This window comes from Bos javanicus, chromosome 28 (genome assembly GCF_032452875.1).
Source record: "Bos javanicus breed banteng chromosome 28, ARS-OSU_banteng_1.0, whole genome shotgun sequence".
Taxonomy (NCBI): domain Eukaryota; kingdom Metazoa; phylum Chordata; class Mammalia; order Artiodactyla; family Bovidae; genus Bos; species Bos javanicus.
In genome coordinates, this window is record NC_083895.1 from 11,490,496 (window position 1) to 11,512,807 (window position 22,312).

General features: G+C 37.3%; 1 protein-coding gene across 7 annotated transcripts in view; it reads left to right on the plus strand.

The window, feature by feature from the left end:
• The window catches only part of RYR2 (ryanodine receptor 2), an 830,734-nt gene that overhangs the window by 343,384 nt on the left and 465,038 nt on the right, over positions 1 to 22,312 (plus strand). For 6 of the 7 annotated variants that reach the window (XM_061404935.1, XM_061404936.1, XM_061404937.1 and 3 more), the window contains exons 1-5: positions 1,374 to 1,474; positions 4,360 to 4,438; positions 7,380 to 7,492; positions 16,082 to 16,181; positions 16,888 to 16,984. In XM_061404935.1, coding sequence (XP_061260919.1) covers positions 1,394 to 1,474; positions 4,360 to 4,438; positions 7,380 to 7,492; positions 16,082 to 16,181; positions 16,888 to 16,984 — 470 coding nt within the window. In that variant the 5' untranslated portion in view covers positions 1,374 to 1,393. Of the gene's footprint in view, positions 1 to 1,373; positions 1,475 to 4,359; positions 4,439 to 7,379; positions 7,493 to 16,081; positions 16,182 to 16,887; positions 16,985 to 22,312 lie in introns of those variants that run through there. The other variant, XM_061404941.1, reaches the window with a different exon arrangement.

A 22,312-nucleotide genomic window follows, 5' to 3' on the forward strand; every position in this document is an offset into this window, starting at 1 on the left:
TCCCTATAGAAACAGGTAAAAACTCCTTAGTATAATGTTCTCTACTTCCCATGATCTTAACCTGATCTGTGACCTAGTACTTCAGCCAGGTTGTCTCTTCCTCTTTCTTAATACCCTGCGGTTGTTTTTTAAGGCACTTATCCACACATGCCGCCGGTATTGTGTTAAGAGCAGCAAGAAAGCTCAGGGCAGGGAAAGCGTGTCTCTTTGGAGCACAAAGGGATTTGGGGGCAAGGTTAGAAAGGGCTGAATGTCCTTGACGCTTATGCTACTCAATGTTGTCCCCAAAACAACATACCTGCACCACTGGGAAATTTTTGAAATGCAGTGTCTCTGTATTTATCCCAGACCTACTGGAGCAGAATCTCAGGGACACGCCAAGGGTTCTGTGTTTTCACAAGCTCTCCAGCTGATTTTTAAGCATGCTAGAATTTGAGAAGCACTCTTCTATATCATGTGGGGTTCCCTGGTAGTTCAGACGGTGAAGAATCTGCCTGTAACGCAGGTGACCTTGGTTCGATACCTGGGTTGGGAAGATCCCCTGGAGAAGGGAATGGCTACTCACTCCAATACTCTTGCCTGGAGAATTCCATGGACAGAGGAGCCTGGCAAGCTGCAGTCGATGGGGGTCACAAAGTGTTGGACATGACTGAATGAGTGAGCACCCACCTTCTATCTCATATAAAGGAATTTGGATGTTTTTCTTAGAAACATTTGGAAGGTAGGAAAGGTTTTTAGGCCTGAAGATTCATTTGATGATCTTTGTGTTTTAATCAGACTTAGTCATTGAAGAAATGCTTATTTAGTCCTTACTATGTACCAGGCATTTTGCAAAGTACCTGAGATACTGTGGTGCCCGAAGTACCATAGTCCCTATTCAACATGGACCAGAGTGTAATGGGAAATACAATAAACAACTGGGAATCAGTAATTACAAATCACGATATTTTTGAACTCAAGTTCATTCTTCAAGAACTAATTAAACTGCTAGCTCTCCCCTCCCCCACCCCCAGCTACTCCCTTGGTAGCTTTGTCCCAATTTAAGGATTCTTTCCATAGCACTTTGCTCATTTGTGTGCATGCATGCTCAGTCATATCTGTCTCTTTGCAGCCCCATGGACTGTAGCCCACCAGACTCCTCTTTCTGTGGAATTTTCCAGGCAAGAATACTGGAGTGGATTGCCATTTCCTCCTCCAGGGAATCTTCCTGTCCCAGAAATCAAACCCATTTCCCTTACATTTATCCTGCATTGGGAAGAGGATTCTCTACTACATTTGCACTAGCTCTTATTTTATTCCCATTAAACTATTCATGAGAAGAAGAGAGCATTTTATACACTTAGTTAAGTTTACTTTTTTTTTTTTTTTTCTTTGTGGACTCTTTCTTTGCTCTATGCAGACTGCTCAAGGTGGTGGCCACCGAACGCTCCTCTACGGTCATGCAATACTGCTGCGGCATTCCTACAGTGGCATGGTGAGTACATGTGGAGACTTCATCTCCCCTGTGGTCATGCTGATCTATTTGTGCATACAGGGCAAAGAAATATTTGGTAATCCCATTCCATTGATGGCTTTAATAAGCTTGAATTGTATGTGTTTCTTAATATATTTGAACACTGTTTATTTTCTCATTTATAATATGATGGTTTGCTTAGAGGGCCTTTAAGGACCATACATTCTATCACTGTATGACTTCTGTCTTTGTATCTTATTTTGAAAGACTAGGTTTAGGAGGAGAGTTTCTTTTTTTTCCTATATCAGCTCCTTCTTACACCCAGTTATCCATTTATCTACTGGGTTCCTCTGAGATACAGTTTACTCATTATCATTTATATACGTGTGTATATATATTCTTATAGGTCTAAAGTATTATAAAATATATAAGCATTCTCTTCTTTTGAAAGCTTTATTAAGTTGTACAAACAATACATATTCATTCTGTAAGATTTGGAAATTACAGAAGAATGAAATCTTCATGATCACACCAATGACAGAAAATTCTTGGGAACTTTTTAAAAATTTTCAATATTTTCTTAATTTTTTTGTATAACTGATATCTTGTTACATAACCAAATTTTATACAGGTTTTTTTTTTTTAACATATTGTCACAGTATAAGTACTATCTATGTTATTTAAATTTTTATCAGATTTATTTTAGTGACTACATGATAGTCCAGTACTTGGAAATATAAAATAATCACTACTTTTAAGAAGGAGATAATTCCCTAAATATGTAGACTGTTTTTGAGCAAAAACTTAAGCATAGTCTCTATAGCAATACCCCTCAAAACAGAAAAAAAATCATGTCTTTATCATCAGGAATATTTATATGAAAAATCTGGTTAATGGAATTGAAAAGTACAGGAAGAGAAGTATAGGAAAAGTATAGATATGATTTTAATGATGACTTAATAATGTCATTGCTATTAATGGCCTACATCACATTAGTAAGTAAGATGAGAAAAATGTGATCATCTTAACAGGTATGAAACAAGTTTTTAATAAAACTACCAATTCCTAATAAAAATTGATCATTGATGGTTATTTCCTCAATGATGAGGAAAATATTTGTGTTAAATCAATGGCCAACTTCACAGTTAATTGTCAAACACTAAGTCCATTCTTGACAAAACAAAAACAAACTCCAAGAATATGCTGTCTAACATTGTTCTGGAAATCTTGGCTGCCTTATTAAGATATGAAGTAAAATAAAGGAAAACACTTCAAGTGACTGGATACAAGACAAATGTATAAAAATAGCATTTTTGCATATAGCACTCATACATTAAAACTCCATGGGAAGAACTTCACTTTCAGGAACCATCAGAACACATAAAATAATAAATATGAGAGTCTGTTTTTAAATAACTACCCTCTCTATACATAGTAGATGGGAAAGAGCCTAAACATGGTTGGTAGATCTGGGTTCAGGCTTACTTTCCTATATGCTATACTCCTTTGGGTACCTTGCTGAACCTCTCTAAGCCTGTAAATGCAACTGAAAATTTTACTCATTCGGTCAGTAAATATTATTCAGCACCTCTTGTGTGCTAGATACTGTTCTGGGTGCTAGATATAGTAAGAAAGACTAGTCTTTGCCATATAAAATTTAATTAACATTTAGTTGAATAATTATAGTCTGTACCTAGCAGTTGCAGTGAACATTTAAGGAAGAGAGAATGTACATTAACAACTCCAGAGCCTGGTACTGTAATATTATTGGAAAATATCACAGAACACTTTAATAGGGATCACTCTACATTTTTTTTTTCCAGTAAGTCAGTATTACAACATTGGTACTTTTCCTCAAATTAACATTGATATTTAATATGCCTAGATCTAAAGTCTGTAAACCTCAGAGACCACAATGTCTTGTGATTAGACTCCTACTCCTAACTAACTAGGAATATGTTTGAGGACCTTTGAAGCATCTTTTCTATATCTTTGGGAGTCAGTGGTTTACAGTCAGGGAACAGATTCTCCTGGTTCATTGAATTTACACCCTCATGGCACCAAATTCCACTTGACTTCTATCCCCAATCCATTTATCACCTGCCTCCTTACACTCACAGACACCCACTGAGTTGGGTGGACCCTTTTCCATTGTAGGGATTGTCTAGGTCTTGCATTACTTGTCCAGTGATTTTGGAAGTCTGGGCTGGCCTAATCCCCAGAGCTGTTCCTGAGTCCTGTTGGCATAGTTCCTGTTCTTTCAAGCACTGCACTTGGTTGGGGTAGATGACAGTGTATCTTGAGCTCATACTAGATTCATCTCTGTGTTCTCAGTCTTGTAGCACTTAGTGTAGATTTTGAGGTTAGCATGGGAGTAGGGGAGTTGGCCAGAAAAATGATCCTAAACTTTATGTCCAAGAATATCCAGTTAGGAAAACTTGAGGCAGGGAGAGGAGTCAGAGATGATGGTGTTGGGCAGAGTTGCATTCTTCCTGGGTAAGCACACATAGTTATACACCCGATAAAGCCTCATTGCAGTGAGGAATATGCTACATGCCACAATCAATTCTAGATGAATTTTAAAGAGTTTAAAAATTTGAAAATAAAACTAGAAGATAAAAGTGAATAGTGTTCAAATTTCTGCTTGAAATAAAGATTTCTGACAGATCAGGTTGTTCTTTTGCTTATGATCATGAATATCACACAAAGTGAGAGATGTAGAGACATATCCCCAGTTACTTATCTTGTTTTGTCTACAGGACATATTTCTGCAATATTTTTCTGAGTGGGAAAAAAACCCCACATTTCCTCTAGAACATTGCTCCCAGTGAATGCTAAGTGCTCAGAATTAGACTTGGAAAGAACGGGATATGTTTAGTGACAACTACTGATTCTGTGTCTTTTAGTATCTGTGCTGCCTGTCCACCTCTCGGTCTTCAACTGATAAGCTGGCTTTTGATGTTGGCTTGCAAGAGGATACAACAGGTGAGCACCTTGGTCTGCAATGAAGCTGTGTTCAGAAGAGCATGGCAGGAACTGGATTGGGAGACATCATGAGACCCGATGGAAGATGTATTGGCTGGATATTCTTAGGAACGGTTTCAGGATGAAACCAGTGATTAACTATGGAAGGGTTTTATTAGGAGGAGGAAATGTGCACTGTTTCTGTTGGAAGGTCATCCCGACATAATTATCTTGATTTGCAAACTAGACTTTAAACTTTATTCTTTTGATGGAGTTGGGTAGGAAAACAGTACTTAACAACATGCTCTGCTGTCTGATAACCATATTAACGTGCACTGATTAGTTTGTAAAGTATTATTGCATATTTCTTTATTTTATATTTCATCTTAAAAACATTCTTAAGTGTGCAAATACAACATAATCGGTGTCAACATTCAACCAAAAAGACAGAAAATGAAAAGGGTCATCAAACTATATATATATATATATATATTTATTTATTTACATATATTAGTATATTTATCCTTTTGAAGACTCAAAATACAAGAGTGTAGATTTTATTGTGTTTTTCTTCTCAATGCTCTAAAGACTTTACACTATATCCACCTCTGTATGATTTGATTCTTTTATTTTTTACAATGAGCATGTCTGCCTTTGGAATTAAAGATTAAGGACCAAGTAGAAAAAGGAATGGAAGGAAATAGATTAACTTGTATCAGGTTGTTGCTCTTATAGGTGACATGAAACTCACACCTGCCCTCCTTTTTGAAATACTTTCCCATACTCTAAAAATGTGACCAATAACAAATGGATAAAATAAAGTTCTATTTACCAACCTAATTAACTTTTTAATAGACAAACACATCACCTTATACAGGGAATTCTGAGAATCCCAGGCACCAAAAAGATAAATATATTCCTCTCATTTTTATTTAATTCTATATATTCTCAGCCATTCCTCTGTGTTTTGGCTAGGTTTTTTTTTTTTTTTTTAGTTTTTTCACCATAATTACTTCCGCACATAGTTATGTGGAAAAACGTCCTCAGTTCTCTCTCTCAAAACAAGTAAAACCATGTGCATGATCTATAACTTGTTTTCATTCGTTGATACTATTATATAATAGTGAAACTCACCAAACAAGGCCATCTTCGTCTCTGTGCCCTAATTCCCTTATGCTACTTTATTTTCCCTGTAATTCTGTACTAATTGTGAATTACCAAACTATTTACTATATTTATTGTTTGTTGTGTGCCTGCCTCAATCAGAATGAAACTCATAAGGCAGATACATTTTTTCCCATATTTGTTGATATATCTCCAGCTACTAAAGCAGTGGTTGACAAAGCATGTGCTTTATCAATGTTTGAGTGAACGAATGAAAAACTTCCTACAACTCTAAAAATGTGAATTGAGTGAATGAAGATATGGAATTCTGCAAGGTGACAGTCAAGTAAGACTGGTTTGTGTAAGAAAATATTCAGCAAATGCCTCCAAAATGCTAGTAGGAGCTGACAAAGCCCTAGTAAATAAAACATACAAATGCCCTACTATTGTAGAATTTACATTCTGGCATTTGGTAATTAGTAAAAAACAAACAAACAAACAAAAAACCTAAACATAAGTGTTACGGAGAAATAATAAAGTTGGAGGCACAGAGAAAGAGAGTGATAATTATTAGATGGGGCTTCCCAGGTACCACTAGTGGTAAAAAAACAACAACAACAACAAAAAAAAAAAAACAAAAAAACCCACCTCCCAATGCAGGAGACATAAGAGGCGTGGATTTGATCCCTAGCTCAGAAAGATACCCAGGAGGAGGGCTTGGCTTACCCACTCCAGTATTCTTGCCTGGAGAATCTTATGGACAGAGGAGCCTGGTGGATTACAGTTGATAGGGTCTCAAAGAGTCGGACACGTCTGAAGTGACTCAGAACATAAGCACAAATGCATTACTAAAACTATTCTCATTTTGCAATAGAACTTATATTTAGGTTTAAAAAGAGCCATGAACAGATTGAAGAATTGCGTGCTTACACTTATATCCTTGGTGATGGGACCGAAGAATGGAGAACGGTTACACGGTTCATGAGGCTTATGCTTGACTTGTTCTAGAAGAAATTATTTAATTTTATGTTTACTCAGATAGCTTAATAATGTGTCTTTTTAGAATGTATCCCAGACAATTCTGTAGAATTCTCTTCTATCTTCTAGATTAATAGAAACTACTACATTTTAAAATAAGGCACAGGGTAGTTAGTAAAACTTAAGTGACAATATTTGTGCTCATTTTGAATCACTATCCACCCAAATTAGAAGCTTTTTAATTATCACAATATAACTGTCACATAACAAAACCCCAAATCCTTTTGAAAATCATATGGTAAAAGAACTGGATATAATTGGAAGGAGCCATGTGAGCTGCTTAATGACATGTGATTGTCTAAGGAACGAAGTTGGATCAGTGTGGCTGGTGAATTTGGTCTTATGTTGGCATAAATAAATATCCCTTCAAAGCAGTTCTTAGTGGGAGAAAGAGACCCCACACTTCCCCAAATGTCACAGTCACTTTCTGTGAGAAGAATCTTTGCATGTCACTGTGTCTCCCTCCCTTCTTCCCTCCCTTCCTTTCTTCCTTTTAAATTTTTACTGAAGTACAGTTGATTTGCAATGTTGTGTTAGTTTCGGGTGTGCAGCACACTGAATCATTTAAGCATATATTCACTCTTTTTTAGATTCTAAAGCTAATTTGTCCTAATTCTTTTGATTTGCATGGTCTGTGAGGTGAATTTGCATTCAATTTCAAATTTCTAAAGTTTGTGTAAACAGGACAGTTTTATTTTCAGGAGACTAATTTTGAAGATTTATTTCATTTCCCTCTTTTATTTTGGAGTCACTGGCCAAGAACATCAAGTTTTAAACTCAGAGGCCCTTCCTTGTGTTTCACTTGTCAATCATCGTGCAGGTGAAGCTTGTTGGTGGATCATCCATCCTGCCTCTAAGCAGCGCTCAGAAGGAGAAAAAGTGCGGGTTGGAGATGACCTCATCTTAGTGAGCGTGTCCTCTGAAAGGTACCTGGTAAGTGTGGAAAGTGAGATCGTGTACTTGGGAATCAGATAAGCGACAGGTCAATAAAATGATCCCTTTAAAGCTGAGATTGCCAGTATCTAGGAAAATTGCTTAGAAACAAACCTGTATCTCTATTTGATGAGTTATAAATAACTCCATAAGTAAAGGGAATGATGTGATGTGTGAAAATGTGGCTTAGCGGGATTATTTACACAGACTTCCCTCATGCCCTGGATATGTATATTCATGACATTGATAGAGACTGTTCTTGGATTATTTTATTAATAGCAATAAACGCAATCCAATCAGGAATTTGAAATTCCATAGATGTTATTTTGTGCCCAAAGAGAAGGCTGTATTAATGAGGCTGTGATTACCTATTTTGATATTTATGAAAGCAAATTATTATAGGAGAAACCCTTGTCATGCTAAGAAAGGAGAAATAAACGAAATGCAGTTTAATTCTCTCACTGACATTGCATTGTTCCAGAGGAAAAGGGCTGGAAATGAAAGATTAAAGAAAGAAGTTTATGTTTAATCAGAGGAGGTGTTTTTTTATTTTTGTGGTAAGGCCAATATCTATTTAATTTAACTTATTTAGTAGATTGTATTTTTGGTAAAAATAATCATATGCAGAAGTTCACAAAAGATTGCAATCAGTGGAAGTGTATAAGATATCAGGGCAAAATATTTTTTATTTTAAAGTGAAAGTAAACAAATATAAAATGGGGTATTATAAACTCTACATGAACATCCACATAAAAAAATCCCAGACATCATAGTGTATGATGACTGAAACAAAAATCAGAAATAGAGCATTGTTGCAATTACACTTTCTATCAGTTAGCATGAGTTTATTTCCATTTCCTTAAATCAAAATATTTGCGTGTGATTTTGAATTAAGAAAGTAGTTGGTACCGCTTGGCTTTATGAGGCTCTAAATAGAGTGGGTCTTGTGGGTTAAGTAAGTTTTTGCTAACCAACACAATTAATTCCAATTTTCAAAACATTGCTAAGGAGGAAGGATGTAGTTTTACTTGCTTTTGAGGGAAGAAGTAATGAGGAAGACAGGGAAGTGGTGAAATGAGGCCTCATGTAACTGACAGGAACTATTAAATGGAGCAGCTATAATGCAGAGCTAAAGGGAGGCCTGGAGCATCCCTCTCATTTTTTTTTAACCAGTATAGGTGGAAACAGACACCATGCACATTTCTAGGACCATGCAAGTGTGCCAGCTTGTCAAATAATCTTCTATTAAGCCCTTGCTGTGTTCCTGTGCTGTGTATGTGATGGTGATGTAGTTTGATCAGGAGGTAGACATTTCGAATTGTCGTTTTACTTGGAAACCAATAGCAGTAATAAAAATAATTCATGCCTGCTTCTCAGTATATAAATTCTGCTGCTGCTACTGCTAAGTCGCTTCAGTCGTGTCTGACTCTGTGCGACCCCATAGATGGCAGCCCACCAGGCTCCACTGTCCCTGGGACTCTCCAGGCAAAAACACTGGAGTGGGCTGCCATTTCCTTCTCCAATGCATGAAAGTGAAAAGTGAAAGTGAAGTCGCTCAGTCATGTCTGACTCTTTGCGACCCCATGGACTGCAGCCTACCAGGCTATTCTGTCCATGGGATTTTATAAATTCTGCATATATATTATTTCTATTTGTGCATAACTATTTCTATTTGTGCATGTTTTTGCTGTACGGCTTGTTCTTTCCACTACCGAGCAGAGTTTGGCAGGCTGGCATCAGTATGCACAGAAGGAGTAGAAAGTTCAGAATCTCACTGAGGTCAGGGCTTTTAAGTGTCCATTCTACCACTAGTTCTTGAATCACATAGTTCCATGAATTCTGGCTTCCTTATTGCAAAATGGTGACAGTTATCCCTAACACCACAGTTACTGTGATGAAGCAATGAGAGGATAAATTTGAACATTCTTGGAATTAAAGACCACTGTACAAACAGTGGTAGTAATTGTAATGCATGAGGTTCCCCTTCTGTTACCTTGGAAAATAAATGAACTTCATGACTAATTACGTTTACAGAGCAAGCTACATTTTAACCAGTTTATTTAAACTCCTTTTCTCATAACCCTTTAAAAGAATATATTTTTGGGGGGGCCACACTGCCCTTCAGGCAGGATCTTAGTTCCCCAATCAGGAATTAAATCTGCACTCCCTGCATAGAAGGGTGGAGTCTCAACCACTGCACTTCCAGGATTGTCCCTCTGATAAACTTTTATATTCAGAAAGAGAAAGATAAATATCGTGTGCTAATGCATATATAGGGAATCTAGAAAGATGGTGCTGGACAATTTATTTGCAGGGCAGCAATGGAGAAACAGACATAGAAAACAGACTTATGGAGTTGGGGAGAGGGGAGGAGAGGGTGAGATGTATGGACTGACTAACATGGAAACTTACATTACCATATGTAAAACAGATAGCTAAGTGGAATTTGCTGTATGGCTCAGGAAACTCAAACAGGGGCTCTGTATCAACTAGAGGCGTGGGATGGGGAGGCAGATGGGACAAAGATTCAAGAGGGAGGGGATATAGGTATACTTATGGCTGATTCCTGTTGAGGTTTGATAGAAAACAATACAATTATTTAAAGCAATTATCCTTCAATTAAAACATAGGTAAATTAAAAAAAACAAAAAACAAAAAACTACAGATAGTTGACCAAGCAGATTGTTAAAATTTCAATTACTTTCATTTGGTGACAAAGTCAGTAATTTTAGTGATTATCTCTGTGGACCTCACATATAATAATGGAAACCAGAGGATCAACCACATATTACACATGGTTTCTGCCCTTGAAAAAGTAGTGAAAAAACAGACCAAGCCCATGGAACTAAAGGAGAATACTGTTAAGACTTAGTGTTCGAGTTGAGGTTAGAGATGCTGAGGGATGTTTGAATGGATTTAGGCATAGTTAATTATTACCTGCCATTTCCACGTGGGTGATTATAGTAAGAATATGAAGTCTTATGTTCATGGATTCAAGGACCACATGGTGCTTAGTTAGAAGGACCTGGAGCAAGTGAAAGGGTAAAAAGTGAGGCAATAAAAGACGTTGGAATAAACAGTAGGGCTGGAATAATCCACATACTGAACCTGAATAACTGAAAATGGATTGCATATATTCTCACATACACACACTTATTTGTTAGTACAGAGCCCGATAAGCATGAGCTTGGGCCAGTCACATAACCTCTTCAAACTCTCTGTTTCTTCATCTTTTGGATCCAGGTAATAGCTCCATTCACAGGGATATTAAGAGAATAGAATGCTTAATCCAGACAAGACTTTTAGCTCTACGACACATCTAAAAATTGTTATCATTATTTACCTGGGAGATTTGTACCTATTAAGAATAGTTAAAGGAACTTTAGATATTTAACCAGAAGAAGAGAAAGAGGGGAAGTGAAGAGTAAACAGACTCTGATGTAACAGTTTATTTTAAATGAAGGTCTATTGTGTGTAAGCAAGAGTCATATACTGAGAAGGTTCTGATATGGTTAAAAATTAGTTGAGAAATTTGACTGAAAACAGCAGTTATAACTAACTACTGAAAATAAATTTCATCTTGATTTTACACACTTTCATCAGCCTTTTTGGAGAAGGAAATGGCAACCCACTCCAGTATTCTTGCCTGGAGAATCCAATGAACAAAGGAGCCTGGTAGGCTGCAGTCCATGGCGTCACAAAGAGTCGGACACGACTGAGCGACTAACATACACACTGAAAATAAACACTGCCAGTCTTGATTTTTTTTTTAAGTCATTGCTGTCAGTTGGCCTTTGATCTAATTTCCCTTCACTAACAGTGATTGTTAAGCTAAGGTTAAACTATCTAATTGTTTACTTGCTGCTCTAATCAAGGTTACATCTGTTGGGATGGTAAATTGAAACTGATCGAAGGACTGATTTTTCTCTCTCCTCTCTCTTTGGACGGAAGAGGGCACTGTGCTGGACTCCTGGGGTACTCCACCTTCTGCTTTAAGGGTTGAACCTCTTATACAGGATTTCCTAGGAATAAAGGGTCTTATCTCCAGAAAAGATTGTAAACCCCTTATCCAAAATAATGTTTTTCCAAGCTTGCTGTTTCATATTTTAATATAAAAAATGATACCTTCATCCTCTTTTTAGGAATATCCAAGGCAGGGGTGTGGGGTGGGGTGTGGAATTCTTTTTCCCCATTGGAATGATTTCTTTTTTTTAAAAGAAGGCTTTAGCAAAGCAGCTTAAATTATAAGAGAACAATACAATTTAAAAGAGAGGAAACATGATCAAATAGCTATTACTGTGAATCTATTTCAAACTGCACAAAATAAAGTAAAGCATGTAAAACAACTCTTGCTTGTGTTAGAGATAAAACCACCCTGGTATGCACATGAATTTTCAACCCATGGATTGGATTGCTCTCATTTGAAACATTGATTTTTGAATAATTTTCTCTGTCACCTATAGAAACAGATTGTTTTTAATCCATGAAAATATTACCAAACAACTGTCTAAAGGTAAATTGGGAAAAGCAGAACCTCACAATCGAAAGAGTGATGAAAAATGCTTAAAAGAAAGCTATTCTAAGGCTCATAAAAATTTCCTCTCTCATACCAACCTCTTTATTTCTGATAAGAAATGCTAGGTGGTTTGATTATATAGGTTACTGAGTTGCCTCAAGTTGCATAAAAATATTGATAGCTAGAGAGACAACAATCGCCTTTTTTTTTTTTTTTCCTCTGTGGCACAGGTAATGAAAACATAGACTGTGTCTCTCAGTTTTTTTTCTCAGAATTAAAAAAATGAAGTCTGAAGGGTGATACATCTTATTTACTTGTGTTCCCTGTCGCTGGAGGATCATTTTTCCAGAGTGTCATGTCACTAGGGCCCAAGTGCCTGGCCCTTCATGAGGGAGAAATGAGTGAATGAAGGCCTCAGATAAAGGTTGAATTTGGATATTCTTAAAAACTTTTGTGCTTTGGACCTTTTGGGCAGTCAGATATTCCTTGTCTCCTTAGCTTTAAAAATGCATACAATATATACACTGGATTACAAAGGAAATGTAAAGTATCAAAGTGGAGTCCAGGTTGAGAACCCCTGGGAGGGGATTTATAGCATCTTCTCTAAGCCTGAGATTGTGTGCGTCTATCATACAAAGTCTTGTTACTCAAAGCTTGCTTCTTGGATTAGTGGCCTTGGCTGCCCAACCCCCTCCCCTCCCGCCCCGCTGGCCCCACCTCATGAATTCAAATTTGTCTTTTTAGTAAGATTTTTAATATAGACCATTTTTAAATTCTTTATTGATTTTGTTTCAGTATTGCTTCTGTTTTGTTTTGCTTTTTTTGGTCGTGAGACATATGGGATCGTAGCTCCCAGACCAGGAATCAAACCTGCACCCCCCTGCATTGGAAGGTGAAGTTTTAACCACTGAATTGCCAAGGAAATTCCCCAAATCTTCCTTTTTTGGGCAAGCTCCTCAGATGATTCGTGTGTCTGTGAGAACGAGTCACATGCGAATCAGGGTGACAGAAGGGAGCAGATGACTCTCCCAAGTCCCTCCAGTGCCCTGGAGGGTGTGTATGTTTGAGAGCAGCTACATGTTTCAGCCTAAGGCCAACTGTGCTCTCAGCCTTGGGCATCTGTTTTTGCTTTAAGGTAACTCATCTTAGTGTTACTTACTGAAACTGTTACTGCTTTCTGAATATTTAACATCACAGACCTGTGAATTCACAAACAGTGTGGTTCTCATGCAGATTTCCCTTTCTTGGTGAAGTGGCAAAATTAAATAGAGGCATCTGAAAGAGTTATGCCTAGAGAATATTTCTTTGAGAAGAGTGGACATTATTTAGATAACTTCAAATGGTGTAATATGATCTTAAGGACTTTTTTTTTTTAATTTTTCCAACAGGCTGAGATTTTCCTATTTTTATGCTTATATTTATTGTGTATCTTGGGCTTCCCTAGTAGCTCAGACGGTAAAGAACATGCCTGCAATGGAGGAGACCCTAGTTCGATCCCTGTGTTGGGAAGAACCCTTGGAGAAGGGAATGTCTACCGACTCCAGTATTCTTGCCTAGAGAATTCCATGGACAAACCATTGAGTAGCAAAAAGAGTCAGACACAACTAAGCAGTTAACACTTTGACTTTCAGGCTTAGATATGATTTGAGAATTACATTGTAGTACTCCTTCCTCCATTATTTTTTCATTGCAGTGGCTCCTTATTCCCAATAAGGTCCTTGATCTGGCACCTGCCTTGTCTGTAGGCATATGTCTCAATCTGTTTCTAAGTATATGCTGTATGCCCCAAAGATGAAACTCTTTACTGTGCTTACGTTCCTTTATCTCTGCCTCTTTGCATCCTATTTCCCTTATTAGAGCTTAGAGGGCCAAAAAAAAAAAAAAAAAAAACCCCAGGCAACTTCCAACTATGAGGTTTCTGGAATATTAGGAATGAAAATCTCCGAACTAGGTTAGAAAAGTTTTGGTATTTTTAGTATATTTACACTTAGCACATTAACATTATGACTACAGATACCCAAATTCAATGTATGTGCAAACTGTTGGAGACAGCATCTCTAAGTATTTCAATATGAGGTTCAGGCCAAATGATCATACTGGCTCCTGAATCCAGTCTCTCCTGTGGAAACGCCACCTGTCCTCAAGGCCCAGGACAATAGACTCGGTTCTGATTAGGCAGGTCCAAGTGGTCTCATGTCTCAGTTCCTGTAGCATTGTAATTACAGTTCAGCTAATGTGTTAAAAATACTGACTCACAGTATTTTGTACATATATTTTACCTTTCGTTCTAGATTGCAAGCACCCTCAGGGTGGGGAATTTGTTCTATTAATATTTAGCACAATGCTTTATGCATAGTATATTCAGTGAACCTGGATGAATGAACAAATCTATCTATTATAATGTGGCATGAACTTTCACTTGAATTCAAAAGTGAAAATACAAGCATTGATATTTTGAATCATCTTCTGATGGTTTGATAAATTCCATACGGTTTTATGGAGTTTTTTTGGTAGGTATTTTTCTATTATTTTGCTGTTATTCTGGATTTGGTCATTGAAATAAGAATGTTTATGAAACAATTTAAAATATAGTCTTTAAAGTTTATGCTACTTTGATCTGAAAAGTCTGATTGGCTTCTGCACTTACTTCTTTATTAATAACCCTTCTGGATGCGAGGAATACAGTTGTGAGCCTGTGCCAGATAGCTTACAGGAGGGAGAAAGAAAAATACACTAAAGGATAATGTTGTATGATGAAGGATATGTAGGAAAATATATGTTTCTTGTTTGTGGGAGCAGCTGGAATATGATTTCTTTGTAAACAGTTAAAGAATTTTAACATATCAGAGAAGAAATTAATTCAGTAAAGGCATGTCAGCTGAAAGTTTGCTTAAGAGTGACAGGTTCAGGTGAATAGGAGGGTGTGGGGTGAGGGGTAAGAGCATGTTATTGCTGAATCTGATGCATTCACCCTTAATCTTACTGACTGAAAAAATTACTTTCTAGATAATTACGTATATGTCAAATGTCACAAATTTCTTTGGTTTTGTTTTTAAGAGAAAGAAAATGAAGTACCTATCTGTCCTGGTGACTTAGTATATTTAGTATAAATATTATATATATAATAAATATTTGTATACTTACAAGAGACCTTTGGGTATTAAAAGGACCTGTGACATATACCAGTGTGACTTTTCATGCTGTGGCTGCTCTTTATTTAACTCGGAGAGTCAGATTGCTGGAAAAGTTCTAGTGCAATTAAAATCTTTAAAAGCTTAAGCTGTTGTCAAAATTGAAAAATGTTGCAGGAATATTATAGGAATGTTGGTGATGTTTACTGAGATGACTCTGAGAGAAGAGGTGGTTGTTCCAGCAGTAGCCAGGTAATGATTAATGAAATAAGCAAGGCATTTGATTGTACTCATAATTTTGTTTTCCTTTACTTATCATTTCAGAGTTCATCAATTATGGCTCTTAAAGATGTAAAATATGACCATCTTTTAATACATTTGATTTTAAGCAGGAACATCTGAAATTTAAAATGAATGAATTTTGAAGGACATTGACTGTCCTGATTTTTGATACCTATTAGGAAGTATTGCCATCTAATGGCTATTATGTCAAATTATTGATAAATGTTCCTAAAGGACCCTGTAAAACTGAGACATATCAGTCCTATGGATTTCACCTACTTCACTGTCAAAACACTGTCATGGTGTGATATGTAAAACTTTAATTGTAGTTTTAATGATAAGTGCCCTCTGTCTGTACAGTAAGCCTTTACAACAGAGTAGTCCATTTTCACAAATTTATTTTATTACTTTACTTTGTATGTTTTCCGATTGGCGACTTGAGTAGTAATGCTTAGAAGGAAGCTGATAAATACCCAAAGTCAGATATAAACTCTTAACTTTCATTCTGCTAGTCCCTTCATGTTTCATTGACAGGATTGAAGCAGAGGTTCTCTGCAGACATTTCCAAATCTGCAGTGTGCAGTTAGAGTGGCCAGAAACACTTGCATGTTAAGATGCGCCCAGAGCCTGTAGTGATGCCTCTTTTTGCCTCTACTGCAGCACTTGTCTTACGGTAACGGCAGCTTGCACGTGGATGCTGCTTTCCAGCAGACCCTCTGGAGTGTGGCCCCCATCAGCTCAGGAAGTGAAGCAGCCCAAGGTAAAGACTCCACTTCCATTAGGAGTCTGGTCCCTGATACAGAGTTGAGAGTCTTCTTTGGAATTGTGATAGTGAGCAAATAAATTAGAGCTGTTTGTGTCAAAATATTCTATAATGAAGATACATGACATTTAAGAAACTTATTTCAATTGCTACTTAAAAGTGAAATTTGTGTTAAGATTTAGCTGTCCTTATTTTTACGCTATTGTCAACTTTAGCTTATTCCTGTGTGTACTTTAAGCGCTAGCTTTCTAGGGGTTATTTTCTCCATGTTTTGGCCTCAGGGTATTGCTTGATTAGGCTAACGTCAAGATTTCTCATCTTCAGGGTGTGTGACTTAGTGCTGGATCACAGCAATGCTTGGGCATCAGGGTTTTCTCTGGATGTATCAGTTTGTTCTGCTTATTCTCACTTACATAAGTTTAAATCTGAGCCTATTCAGGCCTGTATGTTTAGTGGAGGCTTTTATGAGGCTGAGGTCACGTATAGTAGTGGGAATATCACTGACTGTGGGACTTGGAAACCCAGGGTTCAGGGGTGGAAGGCAGGTGACCCCACTCATCTCTGTGATTTCAGTTCAGTACTTACTCCTTACCAGACTTCTGTGTCTCTGTCTATGAAAATAGGAGATCAGATCAGATGATCTGTTTAGCTTTCGATATCCAGTGATGACAATTCAAATGTGACTGCGTTTCGATCCTTCTAGGGTATCTGATTGGTGGTGACGTCCTCAGGTTGCTTCATGGACACATGGATGAATGCCTCACTGTCCCTTCAGGAGAACACGGTGAAGAGCAGCGGAGGTTGGTACCTGGGCCCAGTGCTTTAAGCCTTTCATTTTCATGTTTTGATACAATTTTTATAAATTAAGGATAGGTCTGTTCAGGCCATTCATGTAATAGAAAGTGGGCCACTATGGTTTGTCTGTCCACTGAAGTGATCCATTTGTTGATTTCCTCTGAAATTTTTTTCTCATATTAGGTTTTCACTGCCTATCAGTAGAGTTGCTGAAAATTTTTGTATAATGAAACCATGGTTAGAAGCATTGAATACAAGAAACTGAGTGGGAAGAGTGAACACATTTAATTACTTAGGGCTTCATTAAATGTTCTTTTTTTTTTTTTTTTGGATGAATTCTCTTTCTGGAATGTTTAGTCTCAAATTCAGTTTCAAAGTCAGAGTTCTCAAAGTGCCCAGAAGTTTAGGACCTTTTTCTGTTACCTCCCATTGACTGATGTGTGTGCTAAGTTGCTTCAGTCATGTCCAGCTCTTTGCGATCTTATGGACTGTAGCCCACTAGGCTGCTTTGTGCATGAGATTCTCTAGGTAAGAATACTGGAGTGGGTTGCCATGCCCTCTTCCAGGGGATCTTCCTGACCTAGGGATCAAACCTGTGTCCCTTATGTCTCCTACATTGGCAGGTGGGCTCTTTACCACCAGTGCCACCTGACATAAGTAAAAAAATTAATCATTTCCCCTAATATTTTATGTGATTTTAATACTGCTCTTGTGTTAATATTATTTTGCACTGGGCCAAGATAGAAGTAGTCTGGATCACAGGAAAAAATGCACAAGTAATAAAAAAGCATAAAAATATTTAGGATGATTTGAATGTTTCATTTGCCTCACAAATTAATGAATGGATATGGTAGGATGTGTAAGAGATTACTGTGAGAGAAGGCATGATCTGGGTGATTTATTACATGGCTTTAAGTCTTCTGGTGGAGATTTCTAATAATATATGCATATTTAGAAATGAAAACATTTAGAAAATTAATAGCAATCATTTAACTAGCTGTTTAACTTTGGGAAAAATCAGTCTGAGACCTGGATACTAGTCTTAACCTCTCTTGCCAGACAGAGCTAGTTATGGTGAAGTGTGAAATGCAGAGCCTGAAAAAATTCCACAAACTAAAAAGTGCTGCTTAAAGCAGGCTAGGAAGAAGATGTTGATGGTGTTGATAAGGCTTTGTATGAAAATGAGAGGGGCTTCAAAAAGCTGTTGTTTTGAGGGATTAATTCCGAACAAAAATATGAACAGAAGTGTGTCCTGGAAATAGTAATTATTGTGGAGTGATGAGGGGCAGGATGGAAGGAAGATAGAAGCTAGATAGGAGGGAGGAGTTGGATCAGCTTTTGAAGGCTCCTTAGTGCAATAACCATGGGTTGGCTCTTACTCTGAGTGAGTTGGGAAGGAGTGTGTGGGGATGAGCAGGGATAACATAGTCAATATCTTTGAAAAGTGTTGCTCTGATGAACGAGAGGAACTTAGACCAAAGGTAGAGAGATTGTGGATTGGGGAAACCAATCCAATTAAATCAGAAGGCTGATGTAGTAATTCATATGAGAGAAAAGGAAAAGCTTAGCTTGGACAGTGGCCATTTGAATAGGATGGCCTGGTTCAGAGATATTTCAGGTCAGATTGATTGACTGGTTTAAGGATGAACTCAATGTGGTCGCTGAGAGTGTATCAGATTTAACGGTGAGCTGATTCAAAGGAAGAGAGATGATGTTAAAGATCGTAGGAGATATACAAATATGGTATGAAGGACTGAATGAGATTTTGGACACTGGTGAGTACAAAGGGTCATGGGAAATAAAGGGTTTATGGGAAATTGGAATTTTTGAATCTTTAACTTAGACAAAACTTGGGTTGGATATGAATCACAAGTGCGTGTAGGGTAGTTGAAGGAATGGAAGCCCTATATAGAGAGGAAGGAACTGTAATTAAAGGGGTATGTTTAGCAACTTGGGCATAGCTTTAAAAAGTATGCTAAGAGCAACCTAGATGTCCATCGACAGATGAATGGATAAAGAAGTTATGTTACATATATACAATGCAATATTAGTCAGCCATAAAAATGAATAGGGCTTCCCTGGTGGCTCAGATGGTAAAGCGTCTGCCTGCAGTGCGGGAGACCTGGGTTCGACCCCTGGGTTGGGAGGATCCCCTGGAGAAGGAAACGGCAACCCACTCCAGTACTCTTGCCTGGAAAATTCCATGGATGGAGGAGCCTGGTAGGCTACAGTCCATGGGGTCACAAAGAGTCAGACACAACTGAGTGACTTCACTTTCTTTCTTTCTTTTCATAAAAAAGAATGAAATTAGACCATTTGTAGTGATGTGGATGAAGCTAGAGTCTGTCATAAGAATGAAGTAAGTCAGAAAGAGAAGAAGGTTGTATGGGACTTTAGAAAAATGGTACTGATTAACCAATTTGCAGGGCAGGAATAGAGATGCAGACATAGAGAACAGACTTATGGATATAACATGGGAGAAGGTGGGGAGAATTTAGAGAGTAGCATTAACATATATATACTACAGTACGTAAAATAGATAGATAGCAGGAAGCTGCCCTCAGCCTGGTGCTCTGTGATGACCTAGAGCAGTGGAACGGGGAGGAGGGAGGGAGGCTCAAAAAGGAGGGAATATATGTATATTTATAGCTGATTCACATTGTTGTACAGCAGAAGCCAACACAATATTTTAAGGCAATTATACTCCAATTAAAAAAATGTTTTTGCAGTTTGCAAAACCTTGACATAGATAAACTAGAGAGGAGGCTGAGGATGGAGTCCTAGAGAAGGCTGACACTTAGAACATGGACAGGCAAAGGAGAGTTGCTAGAAAGCCAGAATGGTAGTTAAGTGGAGAACCAGGGAAGTTATGGAGTCCAAAGGAGGATTGTTGGTGTAGATGTGTTCGATGCTATCATATAATCATAGAGACTTAGGAGCAAAGAGACATTGTGCCATAGTCTTTGGAGTCTTAATTTCTGATTTGTTAAATCAAGCACTTAAGCCAAGTGATTTTTTGAGCCCTTCTACTGTTTGTACAGTTACTGCAGAGATTAGGGATGTAGAATTAGACAGACGTAGGCATGGGCCTCTCCTCTGCCCCTTACTAGTTGTGTGACTCATGAAGATGACTAAATTTCTTTAAACATGATTTTTCTCCTCTATAAAATGCAGTTTAAATACTAGCTGCTACTTCATGGGATGGTTGCGAAGGTTCAGTAAGAAAATGCACATAAAATCTTGATGCATATTAAGAGATCAACAAATGTATTGTTGCTTTTGTTGTTACTGTTATCACTATTATTTAGAAGAACAACATTTAGTTAGATATGGAAGCATAAAGAATGGTAGAGCGTAGATTTTAGAGAAAGAGAAGCTAAACTATATCAAAGAAAATCCTCTACTGTTTTGAACTGAATGTGGCATGTATGTGGTGGAGAAGGACCCCTCTTTCTTGATCAGCTTTAGAACCCAGGAATGGATGAGTGTAGTTTTTGTAGAGTTTTAATTCTCATTTTCAAATGAGAATATTCAGCATCAGAGACATCCCAGATTTCCTGGACTAAGCTCACTGGCAGTGACTTCAGTTTTCCATCTCTCCTGGATATTAGAGAATTTTTTTTTAAATTGTATTGCACAGTTATGTTGAACCCATGCCCCCTGCAGTGAAAGCAGAGTCCTAACTCCTGGACTACCAGGAATTCCAGAGAATCTGTATGTTAAAGACGTGATTTATGAAACATGATACTTACAGAGCAGATTTCCTGCTAACTCATTTTTTGTTGGAAGGGAGTCCTTTATTTTTTTAATTATTATTTTATATTGGGATATAGTTGATTTACAATGTCATGTTAGCAGGTATGGAGCAAAGTGATTCAGTTGTACGTATATATGTATCTATTCCTTTTCAGATTCTTTTCCCGTTGTAGGTTATTGCAGAGTATTGAGTAGAGTTCCCTATGCTATACAGTAGGTCCTTGTTGATTATTTTATATTGTGTGTGTGTTAATCTCAACCTTCTAATTTGTCCATCCACCTTCCACCTTTTCCCTTTGGTAACCATAAGTTTATTTTGTGAGTCTATTTTGTAAATAACTTCAATTGTATCTTTTTTTTAGATTCCATATATAAGGGATATCTTATTAAATTTGTCTTTCTCTGTCTGACTTAGTTCACTTAGAATGATAATGTCTCCTGCTAATTCTTTAGATTGTTGGTTATTAATCATTTCTGAGAAAACTTGAGGAAATGTCAAAGACATTTTGATGTTGTTCTGGGTCCAATTTTCCATTGCATCCTTATTGAAGACTACTCCCCCATCCTGGAATTATTCTTTTCTAAATTTCTTATTAGAATATAGTTGATGTACATGTTGTGCCAATCTTTCTGTAAGAATGTGACTCGGTTCGATACATATAACTTTGTGTATACGTATATACATATTCTTTTCTATATTCTTTTCCATTATATTTTATAGTAGTATATTCAATATAGTTTCCTGTGGTGTATACAGTAGGACCTTATTGTTTATCCATTCTAAATGTACTTGCAGTATTATTCTTGATTTAATGTTTATTATTTCTGTGTCAAATTAATCTCAACATACATTCAGATCAACATATTGCTCTCTTTAGGTAGTGATGTCAGTAAGAACACATTTCTATTGCCCCATTGTACAGCGTGTTTACATGGGTAAAATTAAATGATAATGGATATCAAGTCATGAATTGAGGGAGAAAATAAGTCAGAAATAGGTAGCAGGAACATGAGGGATCTTGCTTAAGAAGGAGGGTTACCTGTATCTTGATTATACAGTGAAATTGAGCAATTACTTGCAAATAATGATAAAAGTAGTCCTTAAATTTTATGTTTAGAGAGCACTGTTTCTTTCACACCTCTGTTTAGAAATGTCTTTCTCTCCCTCTATCCTTACCGTACATCAATTTCAATGTCTTACAGAATGAGGGGGCAGCAAAGGAAAGCACAGCCAGGAGGCAACTTTTCTTTAATTGGTAGGACTCTGTATGAGAAACACATAATGACAACCTAAAAAATATATTTTGATTCATTTTTTAAAAGAAGTAAAAATTGACTTTTGGACAGCAGTATGAGAGTTGGAGAAGATCCAGGGAAATATGTAGACCTTTCTTTTAACTCATAACTCTTATAGCCAGGCTATACACAATTCATACAATTATATGTATGAAATTATATGTGTGAAAGTGAAGTCGCTCAGTCGTGTCCGACTCTTTGCGACCCTGTGGACTGCAGCCCACCAGGCTCCTCCGCCCATGGGATTCTCCAAGCAAGAATACTGGAGTGGGTTGCCATTT